The 16,863-nt window shown below is 39.1% G+C and overlaps 1 protein-coding gene across 5 annotated transcripts in view; it reads left to right on the forward strand.

The window, feature by feature from the left end:
* NETO1 (neuropilin and tolloid like 1) overlaps window positions 1–16,863 on the forward strand; it is a 121,676-nt gene that overhangs the window by 73,765 nt on the left and 31,048 nt on the right. For 4 of the 5 annotated variants that reach the window (XR_013545283.1, XR_002300815.3, XM_072998754.2 and 1 more), the window contains one exon: window positions 16,190–16,418. The exons of the other annotated variant lie outside the window; for it this stretch is intronic. Coding sequence is in view for 2 of the 4 variants with exons in the window: in XM_072998754.2 (XP_072854855.1) it covers window positions 16,190–16,418 (229 nt within the window). In the remaining 2 variants the exon portion in view is untranslated. The remainder of the gene's footprint in view (window positions 1–16,189; window positions 16,419–16,863) is intronic. 5 annotated transcript variants of the gene reach the window in all.

Genomic DNA, 16,863 nt, shown 5'->3' on the forward strand with positions numbered 1-16,863 from the left:
TTGTTCTGAAAGGACGATTATCTTGGATGAGGTTTTTTTTTGCTTTCAGGAAGGTGAAATCTATCTGGAATACATTAAAGCTCAATTCACTTTGACCTTTTTTATGATTCCTTTGGTGGGCTTCTGCAATGAATAAATAACATAAACCATACTATGAATAGAGGAGATTATATGGGTACTGATTTTTAGCTACTCTCATTTGTGTGGAAGGGGAGTAGGCACATAGAGTAGCCAGATGAAGAATAAAGGTCCCTTGTATCTTTAAGAGTTGCAGAGAGGAAAGAATTGCAGCAGATGTAGATTGCCTTACAAAATACATTTTATGAAATTATTTCTTATATACAAATATTGTGCAGGAGAATGTCCTGTATTTCACTTGGCCACTATAGAGCTAGGTGATGGTGGACAGCTTTGGGGTAGAATATTATAGCAAGACTACACAGGTGGACATAACGAGGGTCTGTCCCTCTGGGGCTGGACTTTCCACTCACCCTTCCGCTCCTGCTGAAAGCTCCACACTCCCTTCCTGTCGCTCTGGAGCACTCAGTTGGTGAGCCCCTCTTTGACCTGACAGGCTCATTGTCCTGCCTCCTGCCAGGAGTGGCTAGTCGACCATGAGCTCTGGAGTAGGAAGGGAGCATGGAGCCCACAGCAGCAGTGGGTGAGTGGACAGTCCGGCCCTGAGGGGGGGCAGACCCTTGCTATGTCCACCTGTGTGGAGGTATTCATATTCGTATACAAATATGAATACCCCAATCTCTGAGCAGGACCCTCACTGCAAAGAAATATGTTTTTAAAATCTAATAACATGAAGATTCAAGTTCATAATTGTGGCGTTCACCCTTGTGCCCCTTTCTTAACTGTCAAGACTCAGAGCCCACGAAGGCAAACAATCCCCTCTTTTACACTGCTGCCACCAGGTGATCACTAAATCACCATTACTTCTGGAAGATAAAGATTCAGGTCCACACTTGTTTATTGATTACAGAAACTGATAGTGATTCATTAATATCTTCTTTAGATAAATTTATTATTAACAACAGTCTTCTATTTGATAATACACTCCTAACTCTAATCACCTCTCAGATTTCCCCAAACTCCACACTCTATCTCCTTCTCCACTCTCTCACACTACTAATACTCTGACTCTCTCTCGCTCTCTGACTGGCTCCCCTTACAGACCCTCAGGCTCCGCCTCTTAAAAGATCTCTCTTAGCTCCGCCTCTTATAACATCCGCTTGCAACATGAATATGCATGAACAATTAACATAATAAAGGGGGACACTACAATAATATTATCTGTATTGATTTTGGTATATTCTAGCATAAGGATATTTTTGTGCTAGGCGTAGTTTTGCTATGTGATTGAATTGTTTCACTTGTGGATTATAATGTAATTGTTTTAATTTTGCTTGAGAGGTTAAAATTTATTTTTTGCAAAAGAAAATCTTTAACATTGCTAGCATACCATATGATTATATGACTATTTCAGAATCAGCTTTTGTTTCCCTGTCTGGAGATGGTGGAAAGAGAGGTAAAATCCATATCATTGAACAAGTGGGTTCCAAACATTAATAACTCTCTAGTCTCCTGAGTCCTTTTTCATCTTTCAAGAATGTCTATCATTTAATTTTCTTCCTTTCCCTCTACTCTTTAACCCTATATCCTTGCTAAAGTGATTTCCTCATTTCTTTCTCTTGGCATAAAAAAAGGGAATTGTTTTTTTTTCTACCCCTGTCCCATCCCAGTTATTTTTATATTATATTTATTGGGACAGAACTATAGCTTTTGCTTCCACTTCCTTCACAGCTTAATGGCTCAAGGATGCTGTTTCCAGAAGGAAATGGTGAGCAAGAAAACGGACTTTATTTAACAATGTTCTTGTTCAACTGTCTGGCAGCCACTTTTCCTTTTGCATGTATGCTGGGCTTTTTCTCCACACTGGTGGAAGGAGACTGGAGGGGGAAAAACATGGATGCACCTTCTTCCTGCCCATTGCTTCTCAAATAGAACTGTGTGTCCCCTAGAGCTACTTTGCAAAGTCAACATGGCAGACAGGGTTTTCCATACATATCTTCGCTATCTGCTTCTTATTTGCCTGGGGTTTCTATGCCCCAGTTTAAGACTCTGTAACCCACTTCAGGACTCCTAAAAGAAGTAAGGGAGCTCTACCAAAGGATATTTATTTATTTATTTATTTTATATACCACCCATCTGGCAGCCAAGGCCACTCTGGGTGGTTTTCAACAAATAAAATAAAACAACAAAGTAACAAAATAGCAAATAACAACATCCATACATGGGGCGAAAAAAAAAATCCTAAAGTGCAGTGAGGATAAAATTACAATACAATAAATACAATTAAAAGCGTAGAAAAATATAAAAACATGGAGCATGGCAGCATGATAAAAGTTATATTATTGGACACTGTTGTATCAGAGTGTAGTTTGTTCAGGGAAGGCCTGTCTAAATAGCCAGGTTTTTAGTAGCTTTTTGAATGTGCCCAGTGAAGGAGCCGGGTGGACTTCGGGTGGAAGCGAGTTCCATAATTGTGGCACTACCACTGAGAAGTCCTGGTTTCTAGTGGTTGTTTGCCGGGCCTCTCTCAGGGTCGGAACTCTCAACTGCCCTGCCTGTGACAATCTTATAGGGCAGGCAGATCTAACTGGAAGGAGACACTTGACAAAATATCAAGGTCCCAAACTGTTTAGGGCCTTACAGGTTAGTACCATCACCTTGAAACTGGTACGGAAGTGCAAGGTGGCCAGGGTGGGGGCAGATATGTTGGTATTTTCTAACCCCACTCAGAAGTCTGATCGCCGCACTCTGGATTCATTGCAGTCTCCGCAGCAGTTCCAAGGGCAGCCCCACATAGAGGGCATTACAGTAGTCTAATCTTGAGACTACCAGTGTGGTGTCAAGGTAGGGACATACATAGCTGGGCAATCTGCTTTAGGTGGAAATAAGCGGATTGGACCACAAACGCTATCTGAGGTGTCATTGATAGGGATGAGTCCAAAAGCATGCCCAACCTATGAACTTCATCTTTCATGGAAAGAGTGCCCCCCCGAAAAGATAGGGAGGCACCCAGACCACAGACACTAGGGGCCCCCAGCCTCAGGATTTCTGTCTTGTCCATGTTCAGCCTCAATCTGTTGTCCCTCATCCATCCCAGCACTGCATCCAGGCAGCGCTCAAGGGACAGAGTGCTGCAGAAGGATGGAAGGAGAGATAGAGTTGAGTATCATCCACATATTGGTGACACAAAGCTCCAAAACTCTTGATGACTTCCCCCAGTGGCCTCATACAGATATTAAATAGCATTGGGGAGATGATTGACCCCAGCGGGACTCCACAATTGAGAGTCCACTGAGCAGAAAACATCTCCCCAAGCTAGGACAGGGTTGTGTGTTTTCCTTGTTCATTCACTGTGTAGCTGGAATCCAGAAGCCCACTGATCTCACAGAGTCAAGTAGAGATGGAAGCACAAAACAGTGTAACTTTAATTTAAAGCCTTGAACACAACACATTGAAGACTATTGCATCTCTTCTAACTTTTCCCATAACTTTCCCAGCTGCTCGCTTTGCCTTTATACTCAAGTCCCCATTCTCTCACTCTCTCTCAAGCATCTTTGACCTCAGTGGATACACTTCCAAGCTTTGTGCTGCAAATGTGGAGGTCTGAAGAGAGATTATGAGCACCTTCATCTAATTTCAGTTAAAGGGCTTCATGAAGTCCTGATGGCTTCTAAGCATCCTCAGCTGAAAGCTCTTAGAAAGAATATCTCTTTAGACATTTGTGCTCAGGGCACACAAATTAGTTGCAGAAAATGTGCGCTAATATACACTGGGCACATGAGGGAGAGAATCAATATGTCTCCACCTAACCTGGAGAGACACCTGCCAGCTAAAATTGGGAAAGCCTCCCCATCTGCCAAACATCCAATCCTCTAAACCTTAGATGGATAGCATACAAAGCCATCCCACCAGGTGTCCTTCATCCCACCAAGCAAATCTTTGGATCTTGGTTGCTATGACACTGGGTGCAATAGCACCTTGTGTGCTTCTTGGGAATTCACCAATACTCACATCCTGTTTCACACTACCCACCAGTGTGACCTATTTAAGCATGACTCAGCCTCTTATCCACCATAAAAGTCCCTTGGGTAAACAGGGAGTGATAAAAATACGTGCCAATTAGGTGAGATGGACCCAAAATTCCTATCCGGCTTTGAAGTGACCACCTCAGCCAATGAGAGTTTATGTTTCTTACAACATACAGATTTGAGATACGTATTTGGAGGGAAATTGATTACCTTTCTGGAGGATACATTTCTCCTAGTCTAAATTACAATATCTTTGTGGATGAATGTGTGCGAAAATGAAATGGTCTTTTCGGGAATATAGTCTTAAGTCTTGTGATGCTTTCCTTACCCACCCAATCAATCTTCTTGTCACAGCAAATGTTCAATGACTGATGCAAGAAAATTCATCAAAAGCGATACACTATAAAGAGATTATGATCTGCCTTTTACTGAAGTTATATGTTATTCATAGTTCACCGTCATTCTTTCCTCTAAAGCTATGCAATCAGAGCTTCCCTATTATGTTCAGCTTAAAATGAAAGAGGGAAATTGTCCGATTCAGCCTGTGTTGTTTTTTCATTCTGATGATGAGAATACCAGCCTTAACAGGTGACAAGACAATCATTTCAACCGTAATATGATCAGGAGCTATAAATTATATATGCCAGAGTGGCAGGGATGTTTTATCACTTTTGTGGCTAATAGCACTGGCATTTTGCATTTTACCAAACCCCAAGCATTCAGCTCCACAGCATGTCATTTATTTTAGCCAAAAAACATGGAATGGACAATTTGAAACAGCAGCGTTCACTGACATTTTCAAACAGAAGTATGAAAATATAATATGCAATAGTTAGTTCTTCCCTGACATATTATTATGTTTTATGAGATACTACTTGCAATACAAAAATTACAAATGTTAGTTCATAAAACACTAGAGGATAGCCCATAACTCTTCACAGGAATAGCCAAAGAACCTGTATTTTTATACATAAAAAAGAAGGTAACAGTTGCATGCTTTGTCTTGTTCTCTGTTGAAAATGTTTCTAGAAAATTAGAAGTACAGTGGAATTCCAAGTCCTCCCTTGCAGATGCAAAAATGTGGATAATAGTGAACGCTGTACACAGCATAGTCACTGGCTCCCTCTAGTGGCCAGTTCTGGTAACTGCATCATAGAAGTATGTGTTTCTTGGATTTTTAAAAAATATATTTTTGATATTTTCAGATACAGTGGATAAGTGAAACTGTGGATACTGATCCCACAAATGCAGGGGTCCTACTATAATGTTTATTGATATGTGCATTACATCTTAGCCAATATGTCAGGAAATATGCCTTTCAACTTTTCCCCTGTGAAATAATCATTTAGTGATTTCCTTTGTCCATGTAAGATGCTACAAGCTTTCAATTTAATAGAATACAAATTTTCAAGAAGAAATTTAAGATAAATTCTCATGAGCGACATTCAGCATTCTTGTGCTTACTTGGGCAGATGAGAGGGAATAAGGAGAAGTGTAAACGTACTAAATTTCATTGTATAACCATCCCTGTTGTAGCTGCCATCCTCCGACTTCAGATAAAGCCCATAGAAAGATGGCATAATTTGACTTCTTCACAGGGCTGTTTCAGATCAGGAAAGATGAACAACTAGAGAAGTTTTAGAGTGACGAAAAGATGTGCAATAGAAAGAAAACATGCACATAAGCAGCACTCTCAAGGCAAAGTCAAAAATAGTGCCAAAAAGGCTCTAAGAATGAGGCAGAAAACTGAAAACCTTTTTCATGAGGAAACAAAATTTTGGGGAATTCAGATGGTAAATTATAACACAACACTAATAATAATTCTAACTTGTGGTGACTCCTTCCAGGGTTTTTATAAGGATAGAGTTTACCATTGCCTTCTTCCCTAGGCACTCTGGGACCACCTAGACCAAGACCACACAGGCTGGCTCTTCTCCTACAAGGCACCGCAGGATATTTAATTCCCAACCCTACTTCTGCAGCCAGGTGCTTCAGCTCACTGAGCTATCCAGTCAGCTGACATAGTACAAGCTTCAACTTTTTCCTGAAGGTGTATACAACACTTCTCTTGCTCCTATATGCTGTGGGGCTTAGCTGGGAAAGAGTTATAATGTAAAGATCTTCTGCAGTAGATATAAGAGGTACCTACAGTTACCCACCACCATGTAACATTTGCAAGGCTCTGGGTAATATGCTGAACCTTGAAAAATGACAAGCAATGCTGAGCCAAAATTTCTCAGAAGATTTCTTAGAAATATTCTGATATTTGACTTACTTTTTATTTTTAAATAGGAGGCCATTTTGCAGAATACTTCCAGTTTTTCCTCCAGTATACATTTTGGTGGCTGTCTCCCTGCCACCATAACACCACAATGCCTTTAGATTAGTGGTCCCCAACCTTGGGCCTCCAGATGTTCTTGGACTACAACTCTCAGAAGCTTTCATCACCAACTGGTGATGGCCAGGATTTCTGGGAGTCCAAGAACATCTGGAGGCCCAAGGTTGGGGATCACTGCTTTAGATGACACAATACACAGTAAATTCTAAAGGAATTGAAACGGTGGTCAGGCTCTCTATGCAGCTACTATTATTGTAACTTGCAGCAAAACAACCTTTAGGTGAAAAGAAAAAAATTGTGCTACAATTATAACAAACAGTGAGCTCTATCTTTAATAAACTGTTGGATAATTTCACCTCACCTTGGAGATGTTTCGGAAAATTGTCCCTCCAATTTCTGCCCACAAATAGGATGGACAATTTTGAGAGGCTATTTGCACTTGGTTGTAACACTCTACTGGAAAGAAGGAGAGGAAATTTATCAATGTGAAACTGCACCAATTAGTATAGATACAAACACGTATAACATTCAGAATTGCACATACTGTATGTTTGTAATGGGTTTGTTTTAAGAAGCCTATCGTGTTACTTATAGGATATCATCAGGGTAGGGAAGAATCATTTCAAAGCATTAGTTGAGAGAAAATTGAACTTGTGATACCCTGAAGACTCTTTTTGTGTAAGCCAATCCATTCTTTATGGTGTCACAAAACTGTTGGCTGTTTGTTTGTTTTGTTATAATACACTAATGTGGCTACTTTTATTCTTTTCTTGAAAGTAGATAGCTGAAACAAAATATGTAAAAAAAGGCAGACCTCTTTCCACACTGGCATTAATGTATGATGTTAAGTGACAAAAGCCTTTCATGACTAGAATTTCAAATTAGAGCTTTCAGCAAAAGACAAAAAATATATCAAGGAAGGCATGTGTGGGGAAGAAGTCTCTATCAACTGAAGTTTATATTTTATTTTATAGAACTTCCTTCAGGAAAAGTAGGCTATAGAGTAATAATAATACTGTGCTATTAAGCTGAATCTGACTTTTCACGACGCTTCTTATGGTTTCCTATGTAAGAGAGTATTCAAGTGGTTTACCATTCCCTTTTTCTGGGGTCACCCTGGGACTGTGCAATTTGACCATGGCTATATAGGCTGGCTCTTCTCCTAGGAAGCACAGTGGGGAATAAAATTCCCAACATCTGGCTCTGAAGCCAGATATCTAAACCACTGACCTATCCAGAGAGCTAGATTATATAATATGAATGTACTGTTTCCACTCTGTGTGCAAAGTTTCATTACATTATTTTGGCACATCTGACTTAAAGCATGTCAAGTGACTGATTGTGTCAGGTATGCTTCCCTCCTCTAATCTCAGCACTACTAATAGGTGAAGACGCAGCTCATCATCCAGTAAATCTCATGAATGAAAACATTCCATAACTTCTATGTGGGACTGGGAATATCCTGTACTTGTCATAGAAAGTGAACGGATGTTTCCTGAGTACGTTTCAATATGTATCCAGAAACAGACCATCAACATTATGCATTAATGTTCTGTTATAGTAAATTGTATGTGTGAAGTCACTGTTTAGGGTTAATCAAAACAGGGAAATTTTAAATGTGTATAAAGAACCCTCAACTGCTATAAGGAGAGTGAGAAAGAGGTTCTAGCCAACATGTCACATCTTCTGCATTTCACTTACATGTGAAATCTTCTGTCCATCCGTACACTGAATGTGGCTATAATGGCCACATCCCATGCATTTGCTGCAGTCCACAAAAACCTATGCCAAATAAAACTCATTGGTCTTAAATAGGCTACAAACCCTTACAACTTTTCCTATACGGTACATGGTTTTCTAATCAGAGGATTACAGCACAACATTTGGATAAGTGGAAATACCAAAGGATAATTATGTTTTATGTTGCATCTTTGCATCACAAAACTGACAAATTTTGAGCGGAGATTTATGACTAGGCTTACAGTATTTGGAAACTTTTAGATGCTGTATGAGAATAAACCACGTTTTAAAAAGCAACTGTTTGTAAAGAGAAATTGCTCTTGTTCTTTCCTATTTTTTTATTACACAAACAACATAGCGTATCTGTGAAAAATGCTTTCAATATTCACAGAATAAAACTAGCTCATAATGAGTCATAAATTAAGCCCCAACATTCATCCACTGTATTTAAACAGCAAAATTGTAAGAATGGTCATTCTCTATTTTAAATTCAGCTGATTCAAAACATACTGTAGAGACACACGGCTTGCTGGCAAACAGGTCACTTCAAGAGGCTGCTTTCCTTCATCAGACCCATTCTTTTAAATCTGTTTTCTTCCTTCCTTCCAGGAGGTCAGGCTGTCCTTTAGTTTTCAAGCAGCCAATCTTGTCTCTCTATTCTGGCTAAGAAGATTTGTGTTGTGACTAGATCTCTGCCTGTACTCTTGGAAGTAATCTTGAAACAAAATATGATTGTCTTGTTTTTACAAATATGTCATGGAAAAAGAAGACAAGGATTTTTTAGCACAGTCATCCTGGAGTCTATTTCTGCCAGCTTCTGTTAGAATAAATGTCATTATCAAATATGTTAAACAAGAATTGATGTGACATATGACAATGAATTAAGTTGTTAGGTCAAGGAGTCTGATGCCTCAACATCTCCCTATAGAACTTTACAGACCTCTAGGTCTATAATCCAGAATGAAATCAGTCATTTTCAACCATATCAAAATTCATATGAGTATCACAGTATAAGAATTTCATCGTTGCAATAATTCCACACAACATCAGCTTGTGTAATTTTACAAGTTTCATTTATCAACATTGCTTCTACGTTCTGAAAAGGCTCATCCAACCAATCCAGACAAACAGATTTCCAGAAGCTTTTTCACACTTTTTGAGACATATTGTGAGAAGGAACGCTACTCAACTCATGAAGGTACAGTATACAAAACAAATCAAAGGGTGGAAAGAATATGCGGGTGGAATGTGATTAAAGAGAATCAGAAAGATTTTCATTTCCCCAATAATGACATCCTGTGGTAGAAAATTCCACAACATAATATTGTGCTGTTGGTTCTCCCTCACACTGAATAATATGAAAAAAATATGTTCACTGAACTGGTCTGGAGATTTTGAATAGGATATTTTTTTTTCCTGAACTCCTTTATACAGTCTATTCGGCCTAACTGAGAACCATCCATTCTCCCTCATTATCAGATTCCAAGATGAGGCAGTTTATGGATATAAGATTGTGTTAACTAACTACTACAAGTATAAATGCATTATTAAAGTTAACATATGTTAAACAGAATAGAAGAATGAGACTGCAGTTAATATTCAGAATTATTACTTTGATAATAGAGTTTAGGCTAGGACATCTCTAGGCCCCTTTGCTGTTATGTATAGAGCTTTAAAATATTGGTAATTTTTTAAATGGAATTTGAACAATTGCCATAGATATTATGGATTGATTGCAGATTGATTAAAGGGAAAAATGACAAAATGACAAAAATGGTTAGGATTAGACTCCAAAGCAGAAACTATTAAAATGCAGCCTGGATGAAGAGAATTATGTTTAACAGATTCTGCAATGATTGTGCTAGAAGTTTTGAATCAATTGATCTTGATTAGTTAAGTGTGAAGTGCAGAATAAATACTGCTGCATCTATTGTAATGCTTTTCAGGCTAAGGAGGTTGTGGATTAAAGCAAATTGTTCCATTTTTACAAAGCAACACAAGTAAGAGTTTGAACAGCTTATGTTCAGTCTTTTTGAAAGCTGGATCGTTCAGGAGTAGGATTCCCTTAACACCAGTTTGTTTGCAACATAATCCTCTCTGTCATGCTTACTAGTGCATCTCCAGGAGGTATAGGGTAAAAGCTTAGTCTGGTGACTTGACACGAAGGCTGCAAGCTCAGGGTAAAACAACATACCTCATCTGTTTAATAATGATGATCATGATCGTGATGATGATGTGGTATGTTGTATTACCCTGAGCTCCTGACCGACAGCCTTCATCTCAATTCACCATAATAATAATTGTTACTATGAGGATTTAAAAATTTGAACCCCTCATCTTTGACTGGTATTATATAACAGATAACATGTTTTACCTAAAAACCTAATAGTAATCATTTATACATTGGTGCAATATGTCTGCTATTGCTGATATTGCTGATTTTTTTTTGCGGATTTGATGCGGTTATTTCAGAGATCTGCAGCTCATGATGAAGATGGCAACAATAACAGTTATAATAATTGCTCTCTACACTACCAACAAACCAGTTAAACAGTCAAAATAAAATACAAGGGTCACTCAACTCTCCCTACACCTGACACCTGTGCCTCCAAGTTGAATAGATGGGTTTTCAAACCTTGTCTAAACTTCTCCAATTCTGTTTCTGTAGGAAGGAGCTGGGGGAAAGAATTCCACAGATTTGGAGCCAAGTGGGGAAATGCCCCAAATGTGGAATTAGTTACCTTAGTTCAAGAACCAACAAAAGTCCAGAATCTGTAGATTGAGTTCTCTTAAGAGAAACTGGTGCCATGCCACCAGTTCTGCCAAATAATTTGGACAGGAAAAGCATATTTATTTATTTGTTTGTTTGTTTGTTTGTTTGTTTATTTATTTATTTATTTATTTATTTATTTATTTATTTATTTATTTATTTATTTATTTATTTATTTATTTATTTATTTATTTATTTATTTATTTATTTATTTATTTATTTAATACCCCACCTATCTGGTCATTGCGACCACTCTAGGCGGCTTCCAGACAAAATAAAGAGTAACATATACATATAGCAAAATGAAAATTATCAAATAATAAACAGATTCTTCAAGATGGAAAAATAACAAAAGATAAGTGGAGAAAGAAAAAAATTAAGTGTTGACTGGAGGGAAGGCCTGCTTAAACATCCAAGTTTTTAGTTGGGTCTTAAAAATACCCAGTGACGGGCCCGCACAAATCTCTGGAGGGAGGTTGTTCTAGAGACGAGGAGCCACCGCCGAGAAGGCCCAATTTCTTGTTTTTTCCTTTTGGGCCTCCCTTGGCATCAGGCCTCTCAGCCTCACCTCCTGACTCCATCAAGTGATATGGGTAGGTCTTGGTAGGAGTAGGCATTCCGTCAAATATTGAGGCCCTAAACCGTTTAGGGTTTTATACGTAAGCATCAACACTTTGAAGTCAATGCAGAACTGAATCGGCAGCCAATGCAGTGCGGCCAGAGTAGGAGAGATATGATGGTATTTTCTCACTCCACTAAGGAGTCTGGCCGCCGCATTCTGCACCACTTGGAGTTTCCGCATCAGCCTCAAAGGTAGCCCCACGAGTTTTGCATAAGGTTTTGCAGGTCAAGAGAAGAATTTTAAACAATGTCTTTGACCTAATAGGTAGCCAATGCAATGCCCTACAATGATGGGAAATATGGGAGTAAATTTAAAACTGCTCATACACTACTATTTTGTACAAGAGTGAGAGAATGGAATGATGAAGAAGAAAGACCTACCAAAATGTTGTTACAGTAGTTCAGGACATTCGTAGTCTTATGAGTCAGGAATAATTGGATCTAATAGATATTACCAAGATGGAAATTACATACCTTGGCTGTCACATTCAGAAATGAATGAAATAGCCAATTATCCACTAAAACACTGAGATCCATAGCCTCAGACTCAGGAATCACACAACAACCCTGGAGGAAAAGAGAAGGAACAGTTAAGGGACAGACAAGGTGATCCAGATGAAAGACCAAGACTTCAGTTGTATCCATGTTCAGCTTCAGATGAAGACATCCATGATGAGATGTCCAATAGGCAGCTCATCAAGGAAGTCCAGATGTCATCACTAAGCTCAGAATAAGACTGGTAGACTTGGGTATCACCAGCATAAATATGATTTAGATCTGCTATATCTATTATCTTCATACTGATGACTTAATGCCACCTCATTTGAGATGAATTGTCATTACAGACTGAAGTTGGCCAAACAGAAATAAATCTTTTAGATGAATGCCCTTGGAGAAAACAACCTGCATATCTGCTGCAATGAAAGATTAATAAAACTGCTAATACATTGTTATTCATAAATTATTATTAACTGTTGCAAAGTTAAAACAGTACAACTTTAGAAAATGAATTGCTGTGAGTTAAGAAATCTCTCTAGACATTATCTGTTGGATACTGAGTTCTGCAACTCAAGAGTTCAAAGGTAATGTCCTTGGAGATTTCTTCACTTATGGCAATTTGTATCTAAAAGGTACATCACTTACATAACTACACAACAGGATTTCAGCTCACCTACCGACCGACCGACCGACCGACCGACCGACCGACCGACCGACCGACCGACCGACCGACCGACCGACCGACCGACCTACCTACCTACCTACCTACCTACCTACCTACCTACCTACCACAAAGCCAAGAGGGAGCTGTGGCTTCCTTTTAGAAAAAGAACGTACAGTAGTGCCTCGATTTACGACCATAATCCATTCCAGAAGATGGGCATAATTCAAAATGGTCGTAAGTCGAAGGACCATTTCCCATAGGATTGCATTGAAATGCAATTAATCCATTCTGTCTTAAGAAAAAAAATCACCAAAAAAAAAATCACTGCAAGGTTCATTGGAAACGCGACTAATCCCTTCCAGCTGAAGTGGGGGGAAGCAATCAAGCATGCAAGACCAATTGGAAATGGACAGAAAACAAACAGAGCAGATCGGAAATGCATAGAGAACAAAGGGGGCAGGTCAGAAATGCAAAGAAAACAAAGGAAAATGGGAAAATGGGAAAAACATCCCAAAAAGCAACCAAACCCCTTCCAAGACCCATCGGAAATGGGGGGAAGCAAAAAGACAAACAAACCCCCCAACACCCATGGGAAATGGGGGGAAGCAAAAAACCAAACAAACCCTCCAAGACCCATCGGAAAAGAGGGGAAGCAAAAGACAAACAACCCCCGAAGACCCATCGGAAATGGGGGAGAAGCCAACAAACAAACAAAATCCCCAAGAGCCATTGGACATGGGGAAAAAAGCCAAAAAAGCAACCAAACCCCCCAAGACCCATCAGAAATGGGGGGAAGCAAAAAAAAAAAAACCCAAGACCCATCGGAAATGGGGGGGAAGCCAAAAAACAAACAACCCCCCAAGAACCATCAGAAATGGGGGTAAAACCCCAAAAAGCAACCAAACCCCCAAGACCCATCGGAAATGGGGAAAACAGCCAAAAACAAACAAACACCCCAAGACTCATTGGAAATGGGGGAAAAACACTCCAAAAAAGCAACAAAACCCCCCAAGACCCATCAGAAATGGGGGGAAGAAACAAAAAACAAACAAACCCCCAAGACCCATCACAGCACAGAAACATAACCCTCCCAGCTCAAAACCATCCTGCAAAAACACCCAGAAACGTTTTTAAAAAGCAGAAAGCAGCACCTTACCTTACCAGGCAGCCCGAAGCCTCACTACAAACACACATACTCTCTCTCAGAAGCAGACGGAGGCAGTCCCGAGCCTCCTCCGACGCACAGTGTCTAATTGCTGGGGCAAAAGCGCTACAAAGAAGCAGCCTTGTCGCCACCTACAGTTAGAAATTTGAATTTCCTGCCTTTCCCCCCGTGCCTTATTTATTTATTTGTTTGTTTGTTTATTTATTTATTTATTTATTTATTCTATTTGTACCCTGCCTATCTGGTCAAAACGACCACTCTAGGCGGCTGTTCGTTTTTCTGTTTATAAGTGGAAGCTCCGGTTGCAAGTAGAAGCAAAATTTTGTGGCCGGAGCTTGTCGTAACTTGAAATGGTCGTTAAGTAGGGACGTTCGTAAGTCGAGGCACCACTGTAATGGTAAAGCATCTGCTCTGTGTGTGGAAGGATTTGTGTTCTGGTCCTGGCATCCAAATAGGGTTGGAACCTTGGAAAACCACTGCTGGTAAAAGTGAATGCAGGATAGGCAGAAGATATATTTCTGATTTATTTGCTGCAAGAGTTTCTGAACTTTTAAACAATTACAAAAGCTATTTCCCTGCCAAGTGAAGAATGCTTGAGGATAAGAATTGGGTTTATGGATGGAAGAATTGTGAGCTCAATTCTGGTACTGTACTCAGATCAGTTTCTTGGGATGAGCTGACAGACAACCTGTTCCTTAGCTAATAATTATCAGATCACCACTTCTAGTCATTATTTCCTTATGCCACTCTTTCTTATTTGTGTCTGGTGGGTGGATTTTGTGATTCCAAGGAAAAACAAAAATAGTGTTCATTGGTCTTGTTGAGTTGTGCTGTGTAACCTATCAGTCATAAAAAGTTCAATTTACCTCCAAGGCCCAGTTTAGTTCCATGGAAAAACTGTTGATCTTGGAGCAGAAATCTCTAATTGTTTCATAATTAAATGGCATTGGGGACCTTAAAATTACAATCAATCTTTTGTTACTATGTTGCAAGGGATGCTCACTGTGATAAGAGAAATCCTGTGTAACCTTGTAGCACTCTTGCCCATCTTTCCTCTAGTATTCCTTTTCTTTCTGTCTTCCAGTCCTCTTTTTCAATTCTTTGAATAGTCCTATTCTATTTGTGCTGCTACAGATTCTCTGTTTCCTTTCGTTCTTATCTTCCCAAATATTCCTGAGCACAATCGAAGGAGGAAATGAATGGTTCATCAAATGTTTAAATCACAGGAGAATATAGTAGACAGTGTTCTACTTGTTCCAAAATGCTGGAAATTTTGTTTGCTCTTTTATGCACAATTTTAGAAACAAAAATAAATATGAACCCACTGTCCTAAAAATGCTGCATGGTGGTCCTGTTGGGCAACTCAAAAATTAGGCTTTTCAAAAATTACTGGATGAAGACTCCATCTAAGGTGAGGTAAGTAGCAACTAGAACAAAGGCTTTTTGGGTAGAGAGTTATCATTTATACAATTTCCTCTTGAGAGAGACTACCATGTTATCTTTTTCATTGTTAAGCCACAGCATTTTTCATTCTCCTGTTTCATAGTTTCAAGCTTAACTTTAAGTTACTACTTCCTGTTGTGTTGTGTTTGTTTTTGTGCTCATTCTGTTTTAATGCAATTTGATTTTGAACTGCTGTGAAAACCATTCAAATACGTAAGTGCATGAAATAAATGAGCAAGGTCTACAGAATAAAGCATCCATACAGTTTGAGAAGATATGAAAGGAATATGAATGCCTTATTTTAGCAAATGCCTCCTGGATTCTCCAACAGCAGATCTTACCTCTTGTTACAAGGATGACAAAAAAAGGATGGAGAGCCAGCTGTGTATATTGTTCTTCTCTTAGCACAAATGACACAACTATCAAATGCTGAAATAAAATGCTTTTCAGTTTCCCATTAAAATCTCGGTGATGCAGAGAATCGTTCATGATGATTTTCTGCTATGACTGATTCATACAGCCATGTCATCACTTGGTGCCAGTCATCTGGTGATAAGCATGCATATATAAATAGTACATGTCTGTAGGAAATAGTAAATTCATAGAATAATGTTCTCATACTATTCTGGGGCCTGTCACCTGGAAATAAACAACAAATACAAATACCATTCAGATGTTTTCACAAGGCTATGTACCATTGATACTTTCTACTGTCCAAGAGCATAAATATGAATAGTATTTTATTACTCAGGAGTGGACTGGTTGAATGAAAGAATGCTGTTGAAATAACTTTTGTTCCTGTGTTGGTTTATGCTGTCATATTCACTGTTTTTTTGTTTTGTAGATATATTTACGGTTCTTGGACTATGAAATGCAGAATTCTAATGAATGCAAAAGGAATTTTGTGGCTGTCTATGATGGAAGTAGCTCAGTGGAGGATTTAAAAGCTAAGTTTTGCAGCACTGTTGCTAATGATGTGATGCTGCGCACAGGTCTTGGAGTAATCCGCATGTGGGCAGATGAAGGCAGTCGAAGCAGTCGATTCCAGATGCTCTTCACATCTTTCCAAGAACGTAAGACTATCAGAATGTTGAGTGATTCAAGTTTCATAAAACATTAACAATGTTTCCTTGATACAGATCAATCTGCAAGAAAATATGAAATAACAAAGTACAATTAGATTTTTTTTTTTAAATGTAGGAGATTCAAACCAGTTTTCCCCAGATGCAGTATCTGTATGCTAAGGGACCTCCATGTGTCGTCCAGGAGCCTTGATTTCCCTTCTTGGCATGCAGAGGCATGATGATCAGTATATTAACTCCTAACACAACCTGAGGCCTGTGCATGTAACAACCACAGGAGGCTCCTTACTGAAACTGAGGTATTCCCTGAGTTTGGAATGAGTCATCCCTCTCTGCTTATTCCACGAGTCACCCCCTAGCAATAACCTATGTATATCTTCATTCATCTGTTGCATCAGACAGTATGGAAATTGTACAGCATTGCTATGATGTTATT

Source organism: Pogona vitticeps, chromosome 4 (genome assembly GCF_051106095.1).
Source record: "Pogona vitticeps strain Pit_001003342236 chromosome 4, PviZW2.1, whole genome shotgun sequence".
NCBI lineage: Eukaryota > Metazoa > Chordata > Lepidosauria > Squamata > Agamidae > Pogona > Pogona vitticeps.